Source organism: Carya illinoinensis, chromosome 8, assembly GCF_018687715.1.
Source record: "Carya illinoinensis cultivar Pawnee chromosome 8, C.illinoinensisPawnee_v1, whole genome shotgun sequence".
Classification (NCBI taxonomy): domain Eukaryota; kingdom Viridiplantae; phylum Streptophyta; class Magnoliopsida; order Fagales; family Juglandaceae; genus Carya; species Carya illinoinensis.
In genome coordinates, this window is record NC_056759.1 from 8,631,895 (window position 1) to 8,654,838 (window position 22,944).

General features: G+C 35.1%; 1 protein-coding gene across 1 annotated transcript; it reads left to right on the forward strand.

Moving 5' to 3' along the window:
• Positions 1 to 19,321: 19,321 nt before the first annotated feature.
• On the forward strand, positions 19,322 to 22,565 carry LOC122319174 (catalase isozyme 3-like). Its single transcript, XM_043137118.1, has 8 exons — positions 19,322 to 19,624; positions 20,175 to 20,271; positions 20,467 to 20,744; positions 20,849 to 21,625; positions 21,760 to 21,849; positions 21,945 to 22,012; positions 22,132 to 22,225; positions 22,315 to 22,565. The coding sequence occupies exons 1-8, from the start codon at positions 19,610 to 19,612 to the stop codon at positions 22,372 to 22,374; spliced, it is 1,479 nt and encodes a 492-aa protein (XP_042993052.1). The 5' UTR covers positions 19,322 to 19,609; the 3' UTR covers positions 22,375 to 22,565.
• The last annotated feature ends 379 nt before the right edge of the window (positions 22,566 to 22,944 follow it).

Sequence of the window (22,944 nt, forward strand, 5' to 3'; positions counted from 1 at the left end):
AAGTAAGAGGAAACCCTTGATGGAGCTTGGGCAGAAGCTCGATTGGGAATACAGGAGGAACCACGCTGAGCCATTGTTGTATGAACTTGAAGAAACAGGATCGAAAATGGTGAAGGGTTGTGAGTCTTTCTTGAAACTTGAGAAGAGAGTTAAGAAAAGAAAGGAAATGAGAAGAGGAAATGACGCACAAAGATGAAAGAAGTGGAGTGGGAAAAAGAAGTAATGATAAGGGGATTGTTGGGAAGGCTAAAGGATGACAACGCTGACAGGGGTCAAGAGCTTCTCAGTCCATTGGGCATCCTCATTATCTTTAGCCCAACTAAGGAATATGTCAACGAGAGAATGCTCTCGATCAATCATATCTATAATAATTTTCTTGTCATCAGGGACCCTGCCTTAATTAGCTCGGATGGGGAGGTCTCGAATAGCCATTTCAGAGGCTAGAAATTCCCAACCACCACTAGAAATAAGAAAAAAAAATTCATTTGCCACTATTTGGCTTTTGAATGGCAGCTTTTGAATGCCACCAAACATTGTGAGGGAACATAAAAACTACGGATATTATCGGGTAGCCTTTTCACAAAGTAGAAAGAAATGAATTCGTGAGCAGTCAAATTTGGGTACATCTCCCCTAGAGGTTCTAGAACCATATGAAACACCACACATGAGCACAAAAGTACATGTCATGCATGTGAATGAAATTGGGTAGGAGCCAATCGAAGGAAATCAAGGACATCGCGAACAGGGTGGCATAATGAAAGGCACAAATCATGCGTTAGGGCACAAACTAGAAGAGAAACTCTCCCCAAGGAACATTCCTCATTGATGGCGCCCTCAGATGGAAGAGTGAGAACCACAATGTCAGGGCTGTGATACGAAATCCTCAGCTTTGTCAAGTCTTGGGCGAAAAGTGTAGAGAGCCACGTGAACCCCTTAAAGAAAAGTAGAGTTTGACCGTCAAAGGATTCAGGCACAGAGTGAGAGGAAGCCCTTGATGGAGCTTGGGCAGAAGCTTGACCGAGAACATGGGGGGAACCATGCTAAGCCATTGCTGTATGAATTGGAACAAACATGATTAAAAATGTTGAAGGGTTGCGAGTCTTTCTTGAAACTTGAGAAGAGAGTTAAGGAAAGAAAGGAAACGAGAAGAGGAAATGACGCGCGAAGATGAAAGAAGGAGAGCAAGAAAAAGAAATAATGATAAGGGGATTGTTGGGAAGGCGAAAGTGTGATAGTGCTGATGGGGGTCAAGAACTTCTTAGTCCACAGGTCATCCTCATTACCTTTGGCTCAACTAAGGACTATGTCAATGAGAGAACGCTCTCGGTCAATCCTGAATGGCCATTTTAGAGCTGGGAATTCTCGGCAACCATCAGAAATAAGAAAAAAAATTCCTTTTCCACTGTTTGGCATTTGAATGCAGCTTTCGAATGCCACCAAATGTTGTGAGCGAACACAAAAAACTACGAATATTACCGAGTAGCCCTTTCACCATGCAGAAAGATAGGAATTCGCGAGCAGTCAAATTTGGGTACATCTCCCCTAGAGGTTCCAGAATCTTACGAAACACCACACATGAGCACAAAGCACACGCCATGCGTGTGATTGAATTTGGGCAGGAGCCAATCGAAGGAAATCAAGGATATCACGAACGGGGCGAAAGATTGGAAGGTATAAACCATGCGTTAGGGCACAAACTGGGAAAGCAACTCTCACTGAGAAACCTTCCTCGTCGACAACGCCCTCAGAGGGGAGTGAGAACCATAGTGTTGGGGATGTGATATGAAGTCCTTAGCTTTGTCAAGTCATGGGCGACGAGTGTTGAACACCACGTGAACCCTCAAAGAAAAGTAGAGTTTTACCGTCAAAGGATTTAGGCACAGAGTGGGAGGAAACCGAGCTTGGGCAGGAGCTCGATTGGGAACACAAGAGAAACCACATTGAGCCATTGTTGTATGAACTGGAAGAAACGATATCGAAAATGGTGAAGAGTTGTGAGTCTTTCTTGAAACTTGAGAAGAGATGATGATATTCAGTCATGTTATGCCAAATGACACTTTTGAATATGAACGTTTTGAACTGTCACTATGATAACATTTTTTTTATTGCATTCTGAAACTGAAATATTTTGTCTTACATTTTAAATTCTGTAAATATTCATGTTTACATATTAGTATATGTTCTCTACTTATTGAGTTATTGATAACTCATCCCTTATCTCCACAATATTTTTCAGATAAATTGAATATTTCAATTGAAAATCAAGATTAGGAAGCGTGGGTGTGTTGATTTAAGCATGGTGGATTAAGCGTAGAAGGTTTCTATGAGTATTACTAAATTTTTATAAGTAATTTTATCGTGATTTGATGACATTGTATGTTGAGAGGTTGACATTTATATTAAAACTTTGTGGTGTTATTAGTTAACTATTTTGGAATAGTTGGTTTAAAATATTGAGATTTATGTGTAATTAGAAATTAGAAATTTATATCTATATGGTGAGATATGATTTAAAGGGATAAGAAGTAACTCTTCGATCCATCCAAGACCGGGGCATTACAGTTATTCTCTATATTATCAAACACGTGCTCGTAGGTTCAATCTCTAGGATTGTAGACCAACCCCGATTCTTGAAGCCTCAAACTTGAGACCTCCAACATATGGGCTTATTCCTCCGAGAGGGTTGTGCAATTTGCAGAAAGCCAAGTAGAATATAAATCCACATGATACCAAAGCAATTGCACTCATAACAGAGACCATTATTATATCCCGTAGTAGGGTCAGAGGCTACTATTATATCTCGTGACAGGGTCAGAGGTCACTATTATATCTTGTGACAGGGCCACAAGTTACTATAATGTCTCGTGACAAGGTCAGAGGCCACTATTATCTCTCGTGGCAGGGTAATGAAACGCTTGCTCGCATTTAGGTGTTTACGGTCTTGTTGGATGGATGAATCAATGGTAACTTTGGGGCAACACCAAGATCCGAATTGGTTAGAGTATAAAAATAAGACTAACTCAGACTAGCACTCAATTTTCAAAAATTGGAAGAGAAAATTCTCATTAATCAAAATAACATAATGAAAATACAATACAAAACTGAAAGAAATAGAGTTAGGGTTTGGCTAGCCCTCTCCCAATCTAGATCTTAATCCAAAATAATTCAAACTCCTAAATCTAAGGGAAACAATCCCTAAAATTAATTAAATAAATCTACTAATTAACAAGTTGGTAAAATTCCTAATTTTTAGAAGCAACAACTCGGTTACTTCCTTCAATCAGCCTCATCCCTAAAATCAAGGGATTTGCCTCATCCCTTACAATTAAGGGATTTGAATCATCCTCCAAAATCAAGGAATTTTTCAACAAGCCTCATCTCTAAAATTAAGAGATTTGCCAACAACTCGATCAACCTCTAGGTGGCAAGTGGTTGGTCCTTCTTGCATCTCTATCAGTCCTCCCCCCTCCAAGACCGACCTTGTCCTCAAGGTCAAGTTTCGAAAATTGCTCATTGCTCTTCCTCCCCTAAGTCTTCCTCCTCATTCGACTCCATCTCAATGAGAAAAATTTGTTTCATCTTGCATTTGTGGCATATTGTGAAGCTATCATTGTAATTGAAACAAAACTCCTTCTCTCTTTGTCGTTGCGTCTCTTCCCATGATAGCCTCTTCACACCCGTGGGTAGTGGTTTGACTCCATTTGATGCACCTCCACAGAGCCTCCCGGTGAAAAATCTTTACTAAAAATTTTGTTTGCACCAAACTTGAAAATAATTGAGGGTGGTTTCCTTACCTTAAAGCTGTTATTCTTTCTCAAATCTTGGAGTTGATCATCCTTAATTCGTGCAACCTCCAAGACTTACATCAAGGTTTTCGGCTTCTTCAGCTTTACCTCCACCGTCAATTCACTCTTCAAGCCTCCCACAAAAGTCTCATGTTCTCTTGTAGACAAGTATTCGAACTCCTTTTGATAATCCCTTAAAGATCTGGTTTACATAATCTTTGAGAGAGTCTCATGGTAGACCATATGAATCGAACCTCCCCAAAAGCTCATTGACAAATTTTCGCCATTTCATTTCCCTCCTTTGAGCTCTATAGGTCTTTCTCATCCATTGACAACATTGGTTAGCCTCTCCCTCAAGGAAGTAGGCGGCATAGGACACCTTAGCAAGACCCTCCATGTGATTATGCTCGAAGTATTGCTTGGCCCTACTTACCCATGTGCTTGGGTTATCACTATTGAACTTGGGAAAGTCCATCTTAGGTTTGATGGCTTCCCCTTTTGGCCTTCCATTACGAACACCTCTTCTCTCACCTCGGTTTTTTTCTTCCCTTTCACTTTCCTCAGTTGATTCCTCATCGGAGTTTGAAGAATCTTTATTAGATGGATCCGAATCTTCCACTCTCTCATGGTGTTGGCTTCTTCTAGACCCAACGAAACCCTCGGGACTATGGTATCTCTCAGCCCTTTTTCTATGGCACCTTCCACCTCGATTCTCGGGTACCCTTCTTTGGTTCACCAATTGGTGGAGCACCTCCTTTATCCTTCCAAGCCGTTCATTAGTGGTGGTTTGTTGTGCCTCCAAATTAGTTTCAAGGTTCTTAATCCACTCCCTATGTGTTGGTTGTGAATTAGCCATGATCTTCCTCATTGGCTTCCTCTCTATGGATTGAATGCCTCTCAATGAAAGCACCAATGACAGAAGTCTCGTTCGCACTTAGGTGTTTATGGTCGTGTTAGATGGATGAATCAAGAGTTACCTCTGGGCAACACCAAGATCTGAATTGGTTGGAGTATGAAAATCAAGACTAACTCAGGCTAGCTCTCAATTTTTGAAAATTGGAAGAGAAAATTCTCATTCATCAAAATAACATAATGAAAATATAATGCAAAACTGAAATAAATAGAGTTAGGGTTTGGTCCTCCAATCTAAATCTCAATCTAAAATAATTCAAACTCATAAATCTAAAGGAAACAATCCCTAAAATTAATGAAATAAATTTACTAATTAACAAATTGGTAAATTTTCTAATTTTTAGAAGCAATAACTCAATCACTTCCTTTGATCCACTTCATCCATAAAATCAAGAGATTTGCCTCATCCCCTACAATAAAGGGATTTGACTCATCCCCTACAATCAAGGGATTTGACTCATCTTCCAAAATCAAGGAATTTTCCAACAGGTCTCATCTATAAAATCAAGGGATTTGCCAACAACTCAATCAACCTTTAGGTGGCAAGTAATTGGTCCTTCTTGCATCTCTATCACAAGGCCGCATCTCTATCACAAGGCCATATCTCAAAGCAAAACAGAATTAGAATCATTGGATCGTAAGCAAAATTAGAATCAGATACAGAATCAAAAAGTCATGTCAAAGGTTTTTCAAATGCCACATCATATCAAAACAGAGTACTTAACAAATTCAGATCATTTTCACATATTCAAAATAGATTCAAAACATCTTCACATAACATGTTTAAATTTTCAGATTTCATATTCGCTCTTTTTACATAGTCAGAATTAGAATGCCAAAAATTTGTCCATGTTTATACCAGTCATGACAAAAATACTTTCATCTTTTATATAGATTTCATGAATAATGCAGAAGCAATAACTGAGATTGTTTCAAATTTCTTTTCAAAACATATCATGCACATATTCATAAAATCAACCTCAATTCATTTTCTTTTTATGTAATGTCTAGTATAGGAACTCCGCTTAGTTGATATTTAAGCCTAAAATACTAAAATAACTCATTTTTCCTAAAGATCTAAAATTCTTATAACCCTAAAATATCATCAATTCACAAGTTCATCAATATCCACCTAACTTTTCCTACTAATACCTCAACTCTAAATTATTTATGTAAAATAAAGTGTACAGCCCACAAATTTACACAAATAAAAACTAAGCCCATGAAAAATACATTTCCCCTTAATATTTGTTTAACATAATCCCCACTCAAGCACGAACTCAACTTTTCACCAAGTCTGGCTAGATTAAACCGAACAGCCTACTAGCATAAAATCGATTTAGGAACATACTGGTATTAATATAAATTATGAAGGGCAGTAGTGGAAATGTGACGCCCCCAAATTTCGTTTGAGATCGGACGGACATTTGAAGCGTCGAGACATGCAACACAAGGTTACCTACCCCCGTTCATGACATATAAGATGCAATGTTCCTAACATGCATCTAACATTATGCAATATTCGCAGCGGATAATTTTTTTTTCTTTAGCAATACTATGCACCAAATTGAAAATATCCCAAATGCTTAAAATTTACTTCATACATAAAGACCCATTGAATAGATCATAACACTAGTCCAAAATGGTTATGATCCAAAAAGTACTAGAGATGCAACTCCATTGTACAAGTAGTAATTTACGTTAACTACTACATTAACATTGACGTCGCACCGTCGCTTAGTCAACTGTGTCTAGTTGATCAGCTCCTGATTCTCCTTCAGGTCCTGTAACAAGATCTACCATTCGGGGGGAATGGTAGTTGGGATTACCAAAGTGAGATTTGATTACAAATCTCAGTAAGTTAACAAAAAACTTCCACACAAGCTATTGATGCATGGATGACAATAAAAGTATAAATCCATAATCAAATTCATAAGTAATTAAAGTATAACTTGGCGTACAACATAGCATAATTGACATAACTTAAATTGAAACATGAACTGAACTTGACTTGACATGAACTTAATCTGAAACTTGACTTAACATGAAAAATACATACTCCACAGTTGTTGTGGCCCCACATATTCTACGTGTAAATACATACTCCACAGTTGTTGTGGCCCTATGTATTCTACACAAACTTGATCTAACATGAAAAATATATACTCTACAGTTGTTATGGTCCCATGTATTCTACGTATAAATACATACTCCACAGTTGTTGTGGCCCCATGTATTCTACACAAACTTGATTTAACATGAAAAATATATACTCCACAGTTGTTGTGGCCCATGTATTCCACGTATAAATACATACTCCACAGTTGTTGTGGCCCCATGTATTCTACGGAAACTTATTCTTTAGCTGCTTAAATATATACTCCACAGTTGTTATGGCCCCATGTATTCTACGTGCCACAATTGCTGTGTCTCACATAGTGTATGCGTCACAATTGCTGTGACCCCATACATAAGTAATCAAGATGAAACGTGACTGGAATACGAAATGACTGAAGCCCTGACGTAACATAACGTGACTTGAACATAACTTGAAATACACGACCAACTTGAGATAGAAACATTTTGTAACATGGCATAACATATAATAGACAACAAATTTAACATGACATACTTGCAACAGTAAATATTACATGACTTGACATACATGTAATAGATGGTATACTTAGCATGACGTACTTGTAAGGTACAGTAATACATGACAGAATATATTATGTAACAGATAAAAATTGGTGACAGAATAAATTTTGTATAATAGACAATTACGTGATAACTTGACATAGCATGACATATAATGATAACACACATACATACATTGTAGTTCCTTTACTTAGCACACATATACAGTAGACTGCTAGTAAGTTAAAAGCTAACTTACCTCGATCTCCACGTTTCTTATAAAATTTCAAGTGCGACCACGAGGAACTGTAACTAGTGATTCTAAAAGTTAGAATTAAATCACTAATAATTTGAAATATGGAAAATAATAACTTAAAGAGTAAAATTTTCATTTTACTCTCTACATGTGGGAAAATGACCGTTTTACCCATAATTTAAGGATTTTCCATACTAACTCCAAAAGTTTCCAAAATTTACATTTCTTATGTAAATTTTGTCCTAAACTTAAATATCAATTCAGAAAAATTTAAAACAAAACACAACTATGAAAAACACACTATGGCCGAAACATCCATAGGCCATTTCTCTTGATTTTTGTTGCAATTCCTTCCAACTTCAAAACTCATGCTTAAACCAAAATTTTACAACAAACATCTTCCAATCCTAACTTCAAAACCATACTTAAAACATCCATTTAGAAAAAGCTAATAATCAACACCAAACTTTTTTGTAAAAAGATCCAAGCACTTGAATCACAAGTTTTTAACTTTAAATCAAAACATCTCCAAGAATTTCAAAAATCAAATCTTACTTCTAAAATATTCATAATATCATCCTAATATCAACCATGCTTTAAATCATCAAACTAAAGTCACCAAAATCACAAAATAACATTTGGAGTTTTTGGTTTTACACTTAGTCCAAAAACAGAAACTTTTTCCTCAACTAGTTTTGATAAATCTCTTGATTTATGACTTATAAATATATGATCTTCAAACCAAACCATCACATAGTTTAAAAAGATGTCCTAAAACATATATAAGCTTCTAATTCAAGATCACATGGTTAGAAATTAACCAAAATATAAATTTAGCCAAGAATATCCATACTTTGGCTTATTTGAATATCTCTTTGCATAAAATTTCATATCTTTGAAACTAACATCAAATATCTTCAAAATAATAATATAACATGTATATAAGATGCTTAGGATCCTCCAATAAAATTATCAAAGTCATTGGAATAGGTTAGACCACCAAAGAGTTAAACTTTCTCAAAACAGAAACTGTTTTTCCTCTTCCAGTTTCTAAGTTTCTAAATTTAAGAAAATCTTTTATCAAAACCTTTAATCATGCAAAAATCCTCAACCAATAATCATATACACATGTTAACAATACTCCATAAAACTTTCGGACCAATATCTATCCATTAGCTTGGTTAAAAACTCCAAACTATAACATATTCTCCAGTTTATCTCCCAGAATGACCTTTCTATAGTTTATACAATATTTGACTGACCAAATGATTTTCAAATGGGACAAATAAGATATCCACGTAAATTAGACTAAAAAAGGAACAACTTATATGAAGGAGACTTTATGATGAAATACTTACAAAAGCTTCGAAATGGGTGTGCAAAAGACCTCCTAAAAGCTGTCCGAGAGAGAGTGTTTGATATTCTTTCAATGGAAAGTGTAAATGCAGATAATTTCGTGGGGAGGGGTGACTGGAGATACTTATGGATGAGATATGGAAGAGATGATGCTGGGATATGGAAGAGATGATGCTGGAGTGAGAGTTAAGTGTAGGACTCTCTTACCCGAAATGAAAGTTAAGTGTATGACTCTCTTTCCAGGAGTGAGAGTGGAGTGTAGGACTCTCTTACCTAATAATATCTACAAAAATCAACTCAAGATATTTTTACCCAATAATATCCACGAAATTAGCTTAAAATATTTTTATCCAATAATATCCACAAAGTTAGCTTAAGATATTTTTATCCAAAATATCCACAAAATTTAGCTCAAGATATTTTTATCCAATAATATCTACAGTTTTGAACAGACGTTTCTTCCGAAAATATAAAAAAGTGTTATTGCGTCATAAGACCTTAAATAACCCTCCGAGTCTAATGGCACAAACTATAATTCATTTTAACACTTCTAACTATCTCCAAATAATCAAAAACACACTTCGGATATCATAGTAAATAATCACACTAACTATGTAGTTAGACTAACACCTATACGATTAATGGATTCATGAAAACTTATGTGGTCTTCACGAGGTTCCTAAAGCTAATAGAAATTTTACAATTAAATTTCTAGCGGGCTGTTACAATCTCCCCTCCTAAAAAAAAGATTTCGTCCTCGAAATCGAAGTAAGTAAGAAATAACAAGTTAAGGAATATGTGTTGTTTACCAACCTGGTGTCTATCCCGTATATATTTACCTTTGAGATTATGTCATTCCTTAACTCTCTTATTTTAATCAACAATTATATTATACTTCTTTCCACAAGGCTGGCCAAGTTGTATCGACACACTCTCCAAACCTAAAACTTCAAGTAAATAATCTTCCGAAACTCTTCTTTAGAAAAACATAGGCGATATACTTTAAGTGTTCTTGTAAATACCACAGTTAGTAGAGAATTCATCAAAATTAAGCCGTTATCCTCTCTCTCTCTCTCTGTTTTTTTTTTTTTTTTAAATCGGTGGCCCTCTGTTTTAGACCAGACAACTCTGATGCACATGATTTTTATAGGTCTTCTGTAGTTGTCAGGCCCCGCATAGCTATGACACTACTTTGTTCTTCTGTAATTGTCAGGCACCGCAGCTATGATACTACATTACTCTTGTTTCTTGTAAAGAAATGATTCACGAGAGATGATTCGTCATAATTTTCTCTATAAAAGAATTATTCAGTTCATCTTCTTTCTCATCTCATCTTCTTCACTTTTCTGAAATTAGTCTGCATTCTTACTCTGCAATCTCTTTCTGCTTACTCACTTTGCAATGGCTCAGCAATCTTCTCATTACCAAAACATGAGGTATTCTGCACCTCGTTTACCAGTTGTTTATGCTTCTTCCGTAGGTGCTATAATGATCTGACTAATAAGTCAGATAATGAACTTATCTACAAGCTTGTGAGTCTCGGTACTCGATACTCATCAGCCATTGTCGCATATTTTCAGCGACTGCAATCCAGGACTGGTGGGGTTGACAAACTCCATAAGAAAATTTCTATCCTTTAGAGGCTTCTTATGGAATCCAACATGAAGATAGAAGCAGTAAAGCGAGAGAACAGAGATTTAAAATCTTTGTTTAACTCTTCTTTTCGAGTGGCTACTCCTTTAGATAGGAAAGGCATGCAGATTTTTGAAGAGTAAGAGCATTTAAAGATTGAGGCAAAGAGCCTCAAATTTCTGTAATTTTGCTTTATGATAATAAAATAATACTTCACAAATATTCATATTTATGTTTCTATCTTCTGGTAGATATTTTATGTGTTCCATTTTATTTCTTTCAGTGATTTTCATATATATATGACATGATCCAATGACTCATATAAATATGCATTTAATCATGCATATCCAAACTCTCAGTAATCTTCAAGTTAATAAAAACCTCAAGGAGTTCTACTGGTCTAGGACTAACTTACTTCTTTATAATCGCAACAATCAGTCATCTTCCTAGGTGGTACTTCGATAACTGACCAGTTAATAACTTAAACTTGAGACTTTCTCTCTTATGATTGTCATAACTCTTCTATCCATCATGAGTTATCAATTATTCTAACTCTAAATGATTTGTTCCTAATGTTCACATAAATCCTCAAGACCAAGATTTTACTCCCCATATAATAGTCTTCAAAAGAAGATCGATCTATGTATCCATAAAGATAGTGTTTTACCAGAAATCATTTACTGGCGGTGTGGTAATACTATTATCATAAATGAACCCTATTAAGGCTAAAGCTTCTCCTAATCAAATTACTCTTACAAACACAATTTCTATCGTATTCTCAGAATCAAAACAATTCTCCAAATATGTGGAATACCATTCATCAATCCTACATATCCTTTCTCATATTACTAAAAGGTATTCTATATCTACATTGGTATGAACAATAATACTTCTAATGAAAATTATTACTCTTACCACTAGGGTAACAATTCAGCTTCCAAGCTGAATTCTCAAGCACTACCACAATTAATAGAAACAATGACTCGTTTGAATCAAACAATGTATAATTTACCAACCCCAATTACTTGACCTACTCCAAAATAACAATAATGCAATACTACCATCAATTACAATCAGATCAACGTTAACTATGTTTACCTCAACTAATCATTCATCCATCGGGAAATTCTGATCCTCTTGATTGTTATCTCCCTTAGGATTCCGAGATATTCTATCACAAGTCATGTGTCAATTCTTGAAACACACGAGTACATGTATTAAAACCACATACTACCTTTCATACCTTAAGAAATTCAAGCCTACTGACGACTAAAATTTCAAACCTAATGTTTGGTGCATTTCCTAAGGACATGTAGATTTACTGCCCAGAAACGTATTGCTCTGATACCACCCTGTGACGCCCCCAAATTCCGTTTGGGATCGGACGGACATTTGAAGCGTCGAGACATGCAACACAAGGTTACCTGCCCCCGTTCATGACATATAAGATGCAATGTTCCTAACATGCATCTAACATTATGCAATATTCGCAGCGGATAATTTTTTTTTTCTTTAGCAATACTATGCACCAAATTGAAAATATCCCAAATGCTTAAAATTTACTTCATACATAAAGACCCATTGAATAGATCACAACACTAGTCCAAAATGGTTATGATCCAAAAAGTATTAGAGATGCAACTCCATTGTACAAGTAGTAATTTACGTTAACTACTATATTAACATTGACATCGCACCGTCGCTTAGTCAACTGTGTCTAGTTGATCAGCTCCTGATTCTCCTTCAGGTCCTGTAACAAGATCTACCATTCGGGGAGAATGGTAGTTGGGACTACCAAAGTGAGATTTGATTATAAATCTCAGTAAGTTAACAAAAAACTTCCACACAAGCTAATGATGCATGGATGACAGTAAAAGTATAAATGCATAATCAAATTCATAAGTAATTAAAGCATAACTTGGCGTACAACATAGCATAATTGACATAACTTAAATTGAAACATGAACTGAACTTGACTTGACATGAACTTAATCTGAAACTTGACTTAACATGAAAGATACATACTCCACAGTTGTTGTGGCCCCATGTATTCTACGTGTAAATACATATTCCACAGTTGTTGTGGCCCCATGTATTCTACACAAACTTGACTTAACATGAAAAATACATACTCCACAGTTGTTGTGGTCCCATGTATTCTACGCGTAAATACATACTCAACAGTTGTTGTGGCCCCATATATTCTACACAAACTTGATTTAACATGAAAAATACATACTCCACAGTTGTTATGGCTCCATGTATTCTACGTGTAAATACATACTCCACAGTTGTTGTGGCGCCATGTATTCTACGGAAACTTATTCTTTAACTGCTTAAATACATACTCTACAGTTGTTGTGGCCTCATGTATTCTACGTGTCACAATTGTTGTGTCTCACGTAGTGTATGCGTCACAATTGTTGTGACCCCATACATAAGTAATCAAGATGAAACGTGACTGGAATACGAAATGACTGAAGCCCTGACGTAACATAACGTGACTTGAACATAACTTGAAATATATGACCAACTTGAGATAGAAACATTTTGTAATATGGCATAACATATAATAGACAACATATTTAACATGACATACTTGCAACAGTAAATATTACATGACTTGACATACATGTAATAGATGGTATACTTAGCATGACGTACTTGTAAAGTACAGTAATACATGACAGAATATATTATGTAACAGATAAAAATTGATGACAGAATAAATTTTGTATAATAGACAATTACATGATAACTTGACATAGCATGACATATAATGATAACACACATACATACATTGTAGTTCCTTTACCTAGCACACATACACAGTAGACTGCTAGTAAGTTAAAAGCTAACTTACCTCGATCTCCACATTTCTTATAAAACTTCAAGTGCGACCACGAGGAACTGTAATTAGTGATTCTAAAAGTTAGAACTAAATCACTAATAATTTGAAATATGAAAAATACTAACTTAAAAAGTAAAATTTTCATTTTACTCTCTACATGTGGGAAAATGACCGTTTTACCCATAACTTAAGGATTTTTCATACTAACTCCAAAAGTTTCCAAAATTTACATTTCTCATGTAAATTTTATCCTAAACTTAAATATCAACTCAGAAAAATTTAAAACAAAACACAACTATGGAAAACACACTATGGCCGAAACCTCCATAGGCCATTTCTCTTTATTTTTGTTGCAATTCCTTCCAACTTCAAAACTCATGCTTAAACCAAAATTTTACAACAAACATCTTCCAATCCTAAGTTTAAAACCATACTTAAAACATCCATTTAGAAAAAGCTAATAATCAACACCAAAATTTTTTGTAAAAAGATCCAAGCACTTGAATCACAAGTTTTTAACTTTAAATCAAAACATCTCCAAGAATTTCAAAAATCAAATCTTACTTCTAACATATTCATAATATCATCCTAATATCAACCATGCTTTAAATCATCAAACTAAAGTCACCAAAATCACAAAATAACATTTGGAGTTTTTGGTTTTACACTTAGTCCAAAAACAGAAACTTTTTCCTCAACTAGTTTTGATAAATCTCTTGATCTATGACTTATAAATATATGATCTTCAAACCAAACCATCACATAGTTTAAAAAGATATCCTAAAACATATATAAGCTTCTAATTCAAGATCACATGGTTAGAAATTAATCAAAACATAAATTTAGCTAAGAATATCCATACTTTGGCTTATTTGAATATCTCTTTGCATAAAATTTCATATCTTTGAAACTAACATCAAATATCTTCAAAATAATAATATAACATGTATATAAGATGCTTAGGATCCTCCAATAAAATTATCAAAGTCATTGGAATAGGTTAGACCACCAAAGAGTTAAACTTTCTCAAAACAGAAACTGTTTTTCCTCTTCCAGTTTCTAAGTTTCTAAATTTAAGAAAATCTTTTATCAAAACCTTTAATCATGCAAAAATCCTCAACCAATAATCATATACACATGTTAACAATACTCCATAAAACTTTCGGACCAATATCTATCCATTAGCTTGGTTAAAAACTCCAAACTATAACATATTCTCCAGTTTATCTCCCAGAATGACCTTTCTATAGTTTATATAATATTTGACTGACCAAATGATTTTCAAATGGGACAAATAAGATATCCACGTAAACTAGACTAAAAAATGAACAACTTATATGAAGGAGACTTTATGATAAAATACTTACAAAAGCTTCGAAATGGGTGTGCAAAAGACATCCTAAAAGCTGTCCGAGAGAGAGTGTTTGATATTCTTTCAATGGAAAGTGTAAATGAAGATAATTTCGTGGGGAGGGGTGGCTGGAGATACTTATGGATGAGATATGGAAGAGATGAGGCTGGAGTGAGAGTTAAGTGTAGGACTCTCTTACTTGAAATGAGAGTTAAGTGTAGGACTCTCTTACCCGGAGTGAGAGTGGAGTGTAGGACTATCTTACCTAATAATATCTACAAAAATCAACTCAAGATATTTTTACCCAATAATATTCACGAAATTAGCTTAAAATATTTTTATCCAATAATATCCACAAAATTAGCTTAAGATATTTTTATCCAAAATATCCACAAAATTTAGCTCAATATATTTTTATCCAATAATATCTACAGTTTTGAACAGACGTTTTTTCCGAAAATATAAAAAAGTGTTATTGCGCCATAAGACCTTAAATAACCCTCCGAGTCTAATGGCACAAACCATAATACATTTTGACACTTCTAACTATCTCCAAATAATCAAAAACACATTTCGGATACCATAGTAAATAATAACACTAACTATGTAGTTAGACTAACACCTATACGATTAATGGATTCGTGAAAACTTATGTGGTTTTCACGAGATTCCTAAAACTAATAGAAATTTTACAATTAAATTTCTAGCGGGCTGTTACAGAAAAGGCTGAAAATAAAAAGAAGAGAAGCAATAGAACACTCGGGACCTCATGGCCGTGCACTGGACTCATCGTGAGAGGAGCAACGAGCAATAAGTTGGTGGCTAGGCACGGCAGTAGAGCATTGGGAAAGGGAGAGGGAACTGTTACACATGTGGAGAGAGAGAGAGAGAGAGAGAGAGAGAGAGAGAGAGAGAGAGAGAGAGAGAGAGGGTGTTCCATGTAGAGAGAGCTTTACCAAGGGAACAACCAAGGGGGTGGAGATACCGTGTGATGGTGACTCGTGGCGACACAAGGTTGGGCATGGTTGTTTAGGGTAGTGCAAAGGTAGTGCAAAGGCACCATGGGCTTGCTGTTTCCCGTGGGCTTTGGGCTTTGGATGGCTTTAGGATGCTCTTTTTTGTGTGTGGTGAAACAAAGGCTTCCATGCATGGGTTGGGGGCCGTGTGCTATGATTCCGTTCGCAGTTTCCATGGTGGTTCACAGTGGAGGAGAGGTTGTTGGTGTGGAAGATCTAGGCTTAAGTGCACGTTGTTCATGCATTGGGAAGGGCTGGAGTTTCGATCCCTTACGATGGTGGCTGACTAACTAGGATGCTACAGGGTGGTGGTCAAAGGTTGGCTGCTAAGGGGGCTGAGAGGTTGCCAGTGGGTCTAGGGTGGTTGTCACAAGAATCAGTGGCCACAGGTGGCTAGGTGTTTCCTGGTCGTGGAGACTTGTGGGGGAGGGAGACATGCAGATCACTAAGGGTGGAGGGTTGGCTTTGTTGCAGCAGGGGGATGCCGTGAGGGGTTGTGTGGGAGGGGAATATGCTGAGCGGGAACCCTAGCTTGGGGAAGACACGAACATGAAGGTTGCATATGTATATAAATATTATGTCATGAACCCTAATTGGACACAAACTTGCATGGCATGGAAACAGGCTTGGAGACGTGCATAGGCGTGGGTTCTGAAATTGGTTCTCACGGCTTGGGTTTTGGGCCTAAGTGGTTTGGGCCCGTAGTCTATTCGAATGAGCTTTTCATATGCATAAACCCAAAAAATTTTAGAATGCAGGCTTTGCGCTGGGCACGAGTGTTACAATAAATAATGCCTCTGATTGATCAGGAATGTTATTTTACCAATTTATTTGAGAGTTATTCAAGATAAACTTTGAGGTCAATCATTATCACCACTTTCATATTCTTATAAATAACACATTCATTCATATACTCACATTAAGACAATTTCTCTCTAACTTAGGCATCGGTGTTCTACTAGGCACCCTGTGCCACTCTCTCATCTATTGCAAGTCATTTGTACAGTTGGTGGTATGAAACACGTCTTCAACAACTATATAAACCATTTTTTTTTAAATATGTAATGTTTTAAAAAAAATATGTTTAAAATAAATAACAAAACTTAAAAGAGTTTTATAATATTTATTTACCAATCAAATTGTCAAGAAAATTCAGTAAAGAGAAATAATATTTACAGTTTTAAGATGTATAAATCCTACACACTCTTTTGAAAAATAGAATAAACTTAAGATTCATATAAAAAAATAATTTTATTAATAATAGACCCTATATTTTTAAAATAAATACTTGAAACTTACATAATAACAAGATTTTTTTTTTTAACATTTGAAGTAGGATACATTTTTTGATCGAGAGATTGCACGATAATTATCTATTTGACATCTGAAAAAACGTTCATTTTATTTATTAAGAATAATTCTACTTATTATTTTTATATACTATATATTATATTTATTTTAATTTATTTTTTTATAATAAATATGTGAAGTATAAATAATAAATAAAATAATTTAATAAAAATAAAATAAAATAATTTTAAAATATGTTACGTGAAATAATGAATGGCATTCCCTCGACTCATTATACATCACTCTATTATTTTTTGTTGGATGATTAATGGCGTCTTATCAACATCAGGTAGGCGTCTTATCAACGTCACCTTTTATTTATATATGTTTTGTTGGAAGAGAAGTACAAACTCTTTTACTTCAAACCTTGCCAAGGGTTAAAGAAGCGGGTAATGTAAACTTGACACAATCACGGATGTCTACCCTGTAACTTTTGGGAAATGACATCTGCTTATAATGAACAAGGGAAGCAGAAAATATTGAAAGTAATTATTATTTATGATTGTATATTATAAATTTTATAAAAAATATCTATATATTTTATAAAAATTTTTTATATTTTATAAAAATTTATAAATATGTGGTATGCAACATGAATGGTAGTTGCTTTCTAATAAATTTTAAAAATGTTGCAGTATCATTATTTAAAAAAAATATTATCTATTATTAAAAAGTTAATTATTTTTATTAATTTTATATTTATTTATTTTTAAAATAATTATACAGTATTTACATAATTATTATTATAACTATCATTTTTAAAAGAATAATCACCACTTAAATAGGTTCATAAATCATATTTATTTATAAATATTATATATATTGTGTATGGGTATTATTATTATTATTATTATTATAAGTTTCAGTGTATTTGATCATAAAAAATTCTGAAGCTCTATTAATTTGTCAGTTGTTAAAATATAGCCAGCGTGGCCAATGTCACATGCTTAGAAATTATAGCAAAATACAAAAAACGATCCCTCCAGTCCATATCCTCCCTCAATCATCTTGGCGGTGAGATTTTCCATCTTAGATCGGCACGTTAAAGGATATGCTTTAATAATCCTAGCTATGAAAACTGCACCACTCTAATAGTGGGGTCCTTTGAATTATTTTAACACCAAAATCATGGATGAGGTTATCTAGCAGCCTGCTACGTGTTTTTTTAGCAGATTAAAGAAAAAATAAAAAAAACTGGGGTTTTTTTCTTGATTTATTTATTTTTTAAATAATAATTAAAGTATTTTTTAATAAATAAATAGTATTTGTTCAAATCAATTACTTGGAACTCTCAACGGGTGCTTTTCTACTATTTATTCAAATCAATTACTCGGAACTCTCAACGGGTGCCTTTCCAACACAGTAGGGTCTGTTTAATCAATAATTTCAACAATTTAAAGCAGGATAAGATATGAGTGTGGTGAATTCAACGAACCAATCCCACGTCATCAAAATTACTAATAAATCATTGAAAATAGAATTTTATATAAGTAATATCATGTACAATCATATATAGTATATAAATATTATATAGTTATTTTTAAAAAAATAAGATTTATTATTTAAATATTAATTAATTTTTTTAATAAAAATTTTATATTTATTTACTTTTTTTAAAATAATTATATGATGCTAATATAGTTACGATTGTAATTATTATTATTTTTATTAATTGAATAATGTTATTGATAGTAAGTTTTGCATAATTTTTTTAAAAAAAATCGATTTTGTTATTAGAAAATAAAAATAATTATTTTTATGAGATTTATAAATTTTTTTTTAAAGAATACACAAGAATTATACAATCTAAAATCGTAAATATTATTATTTTTAATTATTTAACATTAAGATTCGCATATTTATAAACAAATAAAAATATGCAGTGATTCTGATACGAGTACTGAGATTCAAAAAAAAAAAATCTCACGCCAACTCCAACGTTCTCAATTATTTCAACGAAGTTTTCAAGTTGGGTCCACTCTTACTGTTGGTCTCGAATTGATAAACCGTAAAAAAACCTGATTTCTGTCTTTCCCAAGGGATGGATGGAAAATGAATACCGGGCAGTTCATGATCTCAGCGTTGAAATTTCTCTCATTATTTAAGCCCATATGGTCTCTCCCTTTTCTTTTCTTTTGGATGATATAATGCAGAAATGCGAAGACAATGCCCATACATACATATAGGCTTATAGCTAGCGGCAGTAGCAGTCATGCATTAGAGTAGTATTGCTTGAAAATTACAGATCGACGAGAGAAAATAGCATTTCAACCCCCACAACTCGACGGTGGAATTAATTATTGATCAACCGATACTTTTAATATTAATTTTAGAGAAAGCACGAGCGAGCTAGCTAGACTCGGTTTGGTTATAAATATCGCCAAATCATTAACAAGAATTTCCACACTCATTCTACTCCTTTTCCTCATCTCTTTCTTTCTGATCTTCCTTCTAGCTTGCGACATGGATCCCTACAAGGTATATATATATATACTTCCAACTCAGATTTTATTTCTTCATGATCCTTATACCATTTTCTTAATTAATCTTCCCGGGGGATCGAGTCGTACGTTTCTTAGTTTTCATTTCTGCTGTTTTATTTTCTTTTCATTCATCCATGTTTCTTGGATTTTGTTGGCAAGAAGATTCATGCATGTATTCAATGATCGATCGATCTCAGACAGAGAAGTGTGTATATATATATATATGAAGAATTCTTTTTATTGTGAGCTAGCTAGCTTAAATTATTAATTCATGAGATGTTTAAGGTATCAGATCGATGGTTTGGGAGGAGTACTTCTTTTATTAACATGATGCCTGGTCATATATAGTTCCGTATGTTTAGATTTTTAAACGGGTTCACTACGTATACTTGGAGTATTATATATATATATATATATTATTGGGGTATTTCGTGAAGTTCTTGATCTGTTTGTACACATCGTTGTGAGCATTTGGATCGATCGGTCTTGATGGAAAACTTGCTGTATATGGGTATAATAATTTGTGTTTACACGATGGCATGCAGTACCGCCCCTCAAGTGCTTTCAATACACCCTTCTGGACCACGAACGCTGGGGCTCCCGTTTTTAACAACGATTCAGCCTTAACCGTTGGATCAAGAGGTATTTTCCCTACGATTATTATTTATAGTCACTTTTGGTAATATACTTGCGTCATGACTCATGTTCATGCTTGGGAGACTCAGTCATAACTCATTAAAGAAAGTCACCCTTGTTATGTTTCAGATATTTTTTCTTTGGCTGAAACAAATAGAGTTGAAAAGATGCAGGATTTGTAACTCTGTTTCTGTTTCACAGGTCCAATTCTTCTTGAAGACTATCATCTGGTTGAAAAACTTGCCAACTTTGAGAGGGAGAGGATCCCCGAACGTGTTGTCCATGCTAGAGGAGCCAGTGCGAAGGGGTTCTTTGAGGTCACCCATGATATTACTCACCTCACATGTGCAGATTTTCTGCGAGCCCCCGGAGTTCAGACACCTGTGATTGTCCGTTTCTCCACTGTCATCCATGAGCGTGGCAGCCCTGAAACCATTAGGGATCCTCGAGGCTTTGCTGTTAAGTTTTACACGAGAGAGGTCAGGTTTTCTTCTGATATTTCATCAGGATATAATGAACAATCAGAGGCTGTATTGGATTGTAGTATTTATGTGTTTGGCTTGACGTTTTTCTTGGTGCTCAGGGTAATTATGATCTTGTGGGAAACAACTTCCCCATCTTTTTCATCCGTGATGCAATGAAATTTCCCGATGTGATCCATGCTTTCAAACCCAACCCTAAGACGAACATCCAGGAGTATTGGAGGGTTATGGACTTCCTCTCCTACCATCCAGAGAGTCTGAACACGTTCATGCTCCTGTTTGATGATATTGGTATTCCACAAGATTACAGACACATTGAAGGCGCAGGTGTTCATACATATACCCTGATCAACAAGGCTGGGAAAGTTACTTATGTTAAATTTCACTGGAAACCCACTCTTGGGGTCAAGTGTTTGTTGGAGGAAGAGGCTATTAGGGTTGGAGGAACTAATCATAGCCATGCCACTAAGGATCTGTATGACTCAATTGCGGCTGGAAACTATCCTGAGTGGAAATTCTACATCCAGACAATGGATCCCGCAGATGAGCACAAATTTGACTTTGACCCTCTCGATACAAGCAAATTCTGGCCCGAGGACATCTTGCCTCTGCAGCCAGTTGGCCGCTTGGTCTTGAACAAGAACATCGACAACTTCTTTGCAGAGAATGAGCAACTTGCATTCAACCCTGCCCATGTTGTTCCTGGTATCTACTACTCCAATGACAAGATGCTCCAGGGTCGGATCTTTGCCTATTCTGACACTCATAGGCACCGCCTCGGACCAAACTATCTCCAGCTACCAGTTAATGCTCCCAAGTGTGCTCATCACAACAATCACCATGAGGGTTCCATGAATATCATTCACAGGGATGAGGAGGTATTACATTTTTTGTCAATCAGATTCAGACTTGTATGCAAGCAACCTTGCTGTCTTGCACCCAGGAATGGTGGAAGATGCTAAGGTGGTCTTGTCTATTTATTCTGACCAAATGCTTTAATGCTAAATTTTAGGTAAATTACTACCCCTCGAGGTTTGATCCTGTTTGTCCTGCTGAGAGATTCCCCATTCCACGTGATATACTCTCTGGACTGCGTGAGCAGGTTAGTTCCTCCAATTGCATCCGTCTTTTTTCAAAATGTACCTTCAACATGTTGTTGAATGTTCACCTCTGATCATGAAAGATCGGTTAATGCAGCGTGTTATTGAGAAGGAGAACAATTTTAAACAACCAGGAGATAGATACAGATCCTGGGCACCAGACAGGTAACTTGAGTTCCTCAATTGATTTAACTATAAATATATATATATATATATAAATAGATGGGCTGTCAATTTAGCATTAATTTGCTTCTTTTTCACTTCTCTCGTGATCTTTCTCCCAGGCAAGATCGATGTGTCCACAGATGGGTTGAGGTTTTGTCTGATCCACGTGTCACCCATGAGATTCGCAGCATCTGGGTCTCATACCTCTCTCAGGTGATCCTCTCTCTTTCTATTAAGTTCTTCAAAGGTTAGACCTGTGATCTTTTTTATGTTAACTGTTGGCATTGGCTATATATGTACAGGCTGACAGGTCTCTGGGTCAGAAGGTTGCATCTCGCATTAACGTGAGGCCAACCCTGTGAAAGGTGAAGCAAGTTGCATGTTTTTATAAGCTGAAGAAAATCGAGAATAAGATAAATCAGAATGTGAGGGGAAGGGACAAATTAAAGGAGTGTTGTTGATCCCATGCATATTTACTGTGTAATATCAGATACTGAAACCTTGGCATCTTGTGTTTGCTTCAATCCAATAAATGGCGGTTGAATATCTGCAATTAAGTTCTATTTATATTTATTTTGAGTCGGTTTCTGTACCCTCAATATTCTCCTTTCCTTTTGAGTCATGCAATATAACCTGGAGCCTTAAGGCGACGAGTAATTCTGTGAGGATCCTGTTTTCATATGGTTTGGAATCCAAGTCCAAGGCCCATTTCATTCATGAATGCACAGGAATTAAGTGGATTGGCATGATATGATTCTAGTTTCAGAATTTGCTCAAAGCAGCCTGACTGTTCTTGCAGCCACTTGCTAAAAAGAAAGTAGAATCTTTGGTTTCACTTTGAAGTCTAGTAAGAGCATTAAAATTCCATTACATATAATTTTTCCTAAATTTTAGTTAGAAATTACATTTCCTATAAATATTTCCTAAATTTG

Bases quoted from the DNA above. Each gene is read 5' to 3' on its own strand.
- LOC122319174 (XM_043137118.1), top strand. The intron at 21,626-21,759 runs GTATTACATTTT...GCTAAATTTTAG, and splicing joins TCATTCACAGGGATGAGGAG to GTAAATTACTACCCCTCGAG. The intron at 22,013-22,131 runs GTAACTTGAGTT...TCTTTCTCCCAG, and splicing joins AGATCCTGGGCACCAGACAG to GCAAGATCGATGTGTCCACA.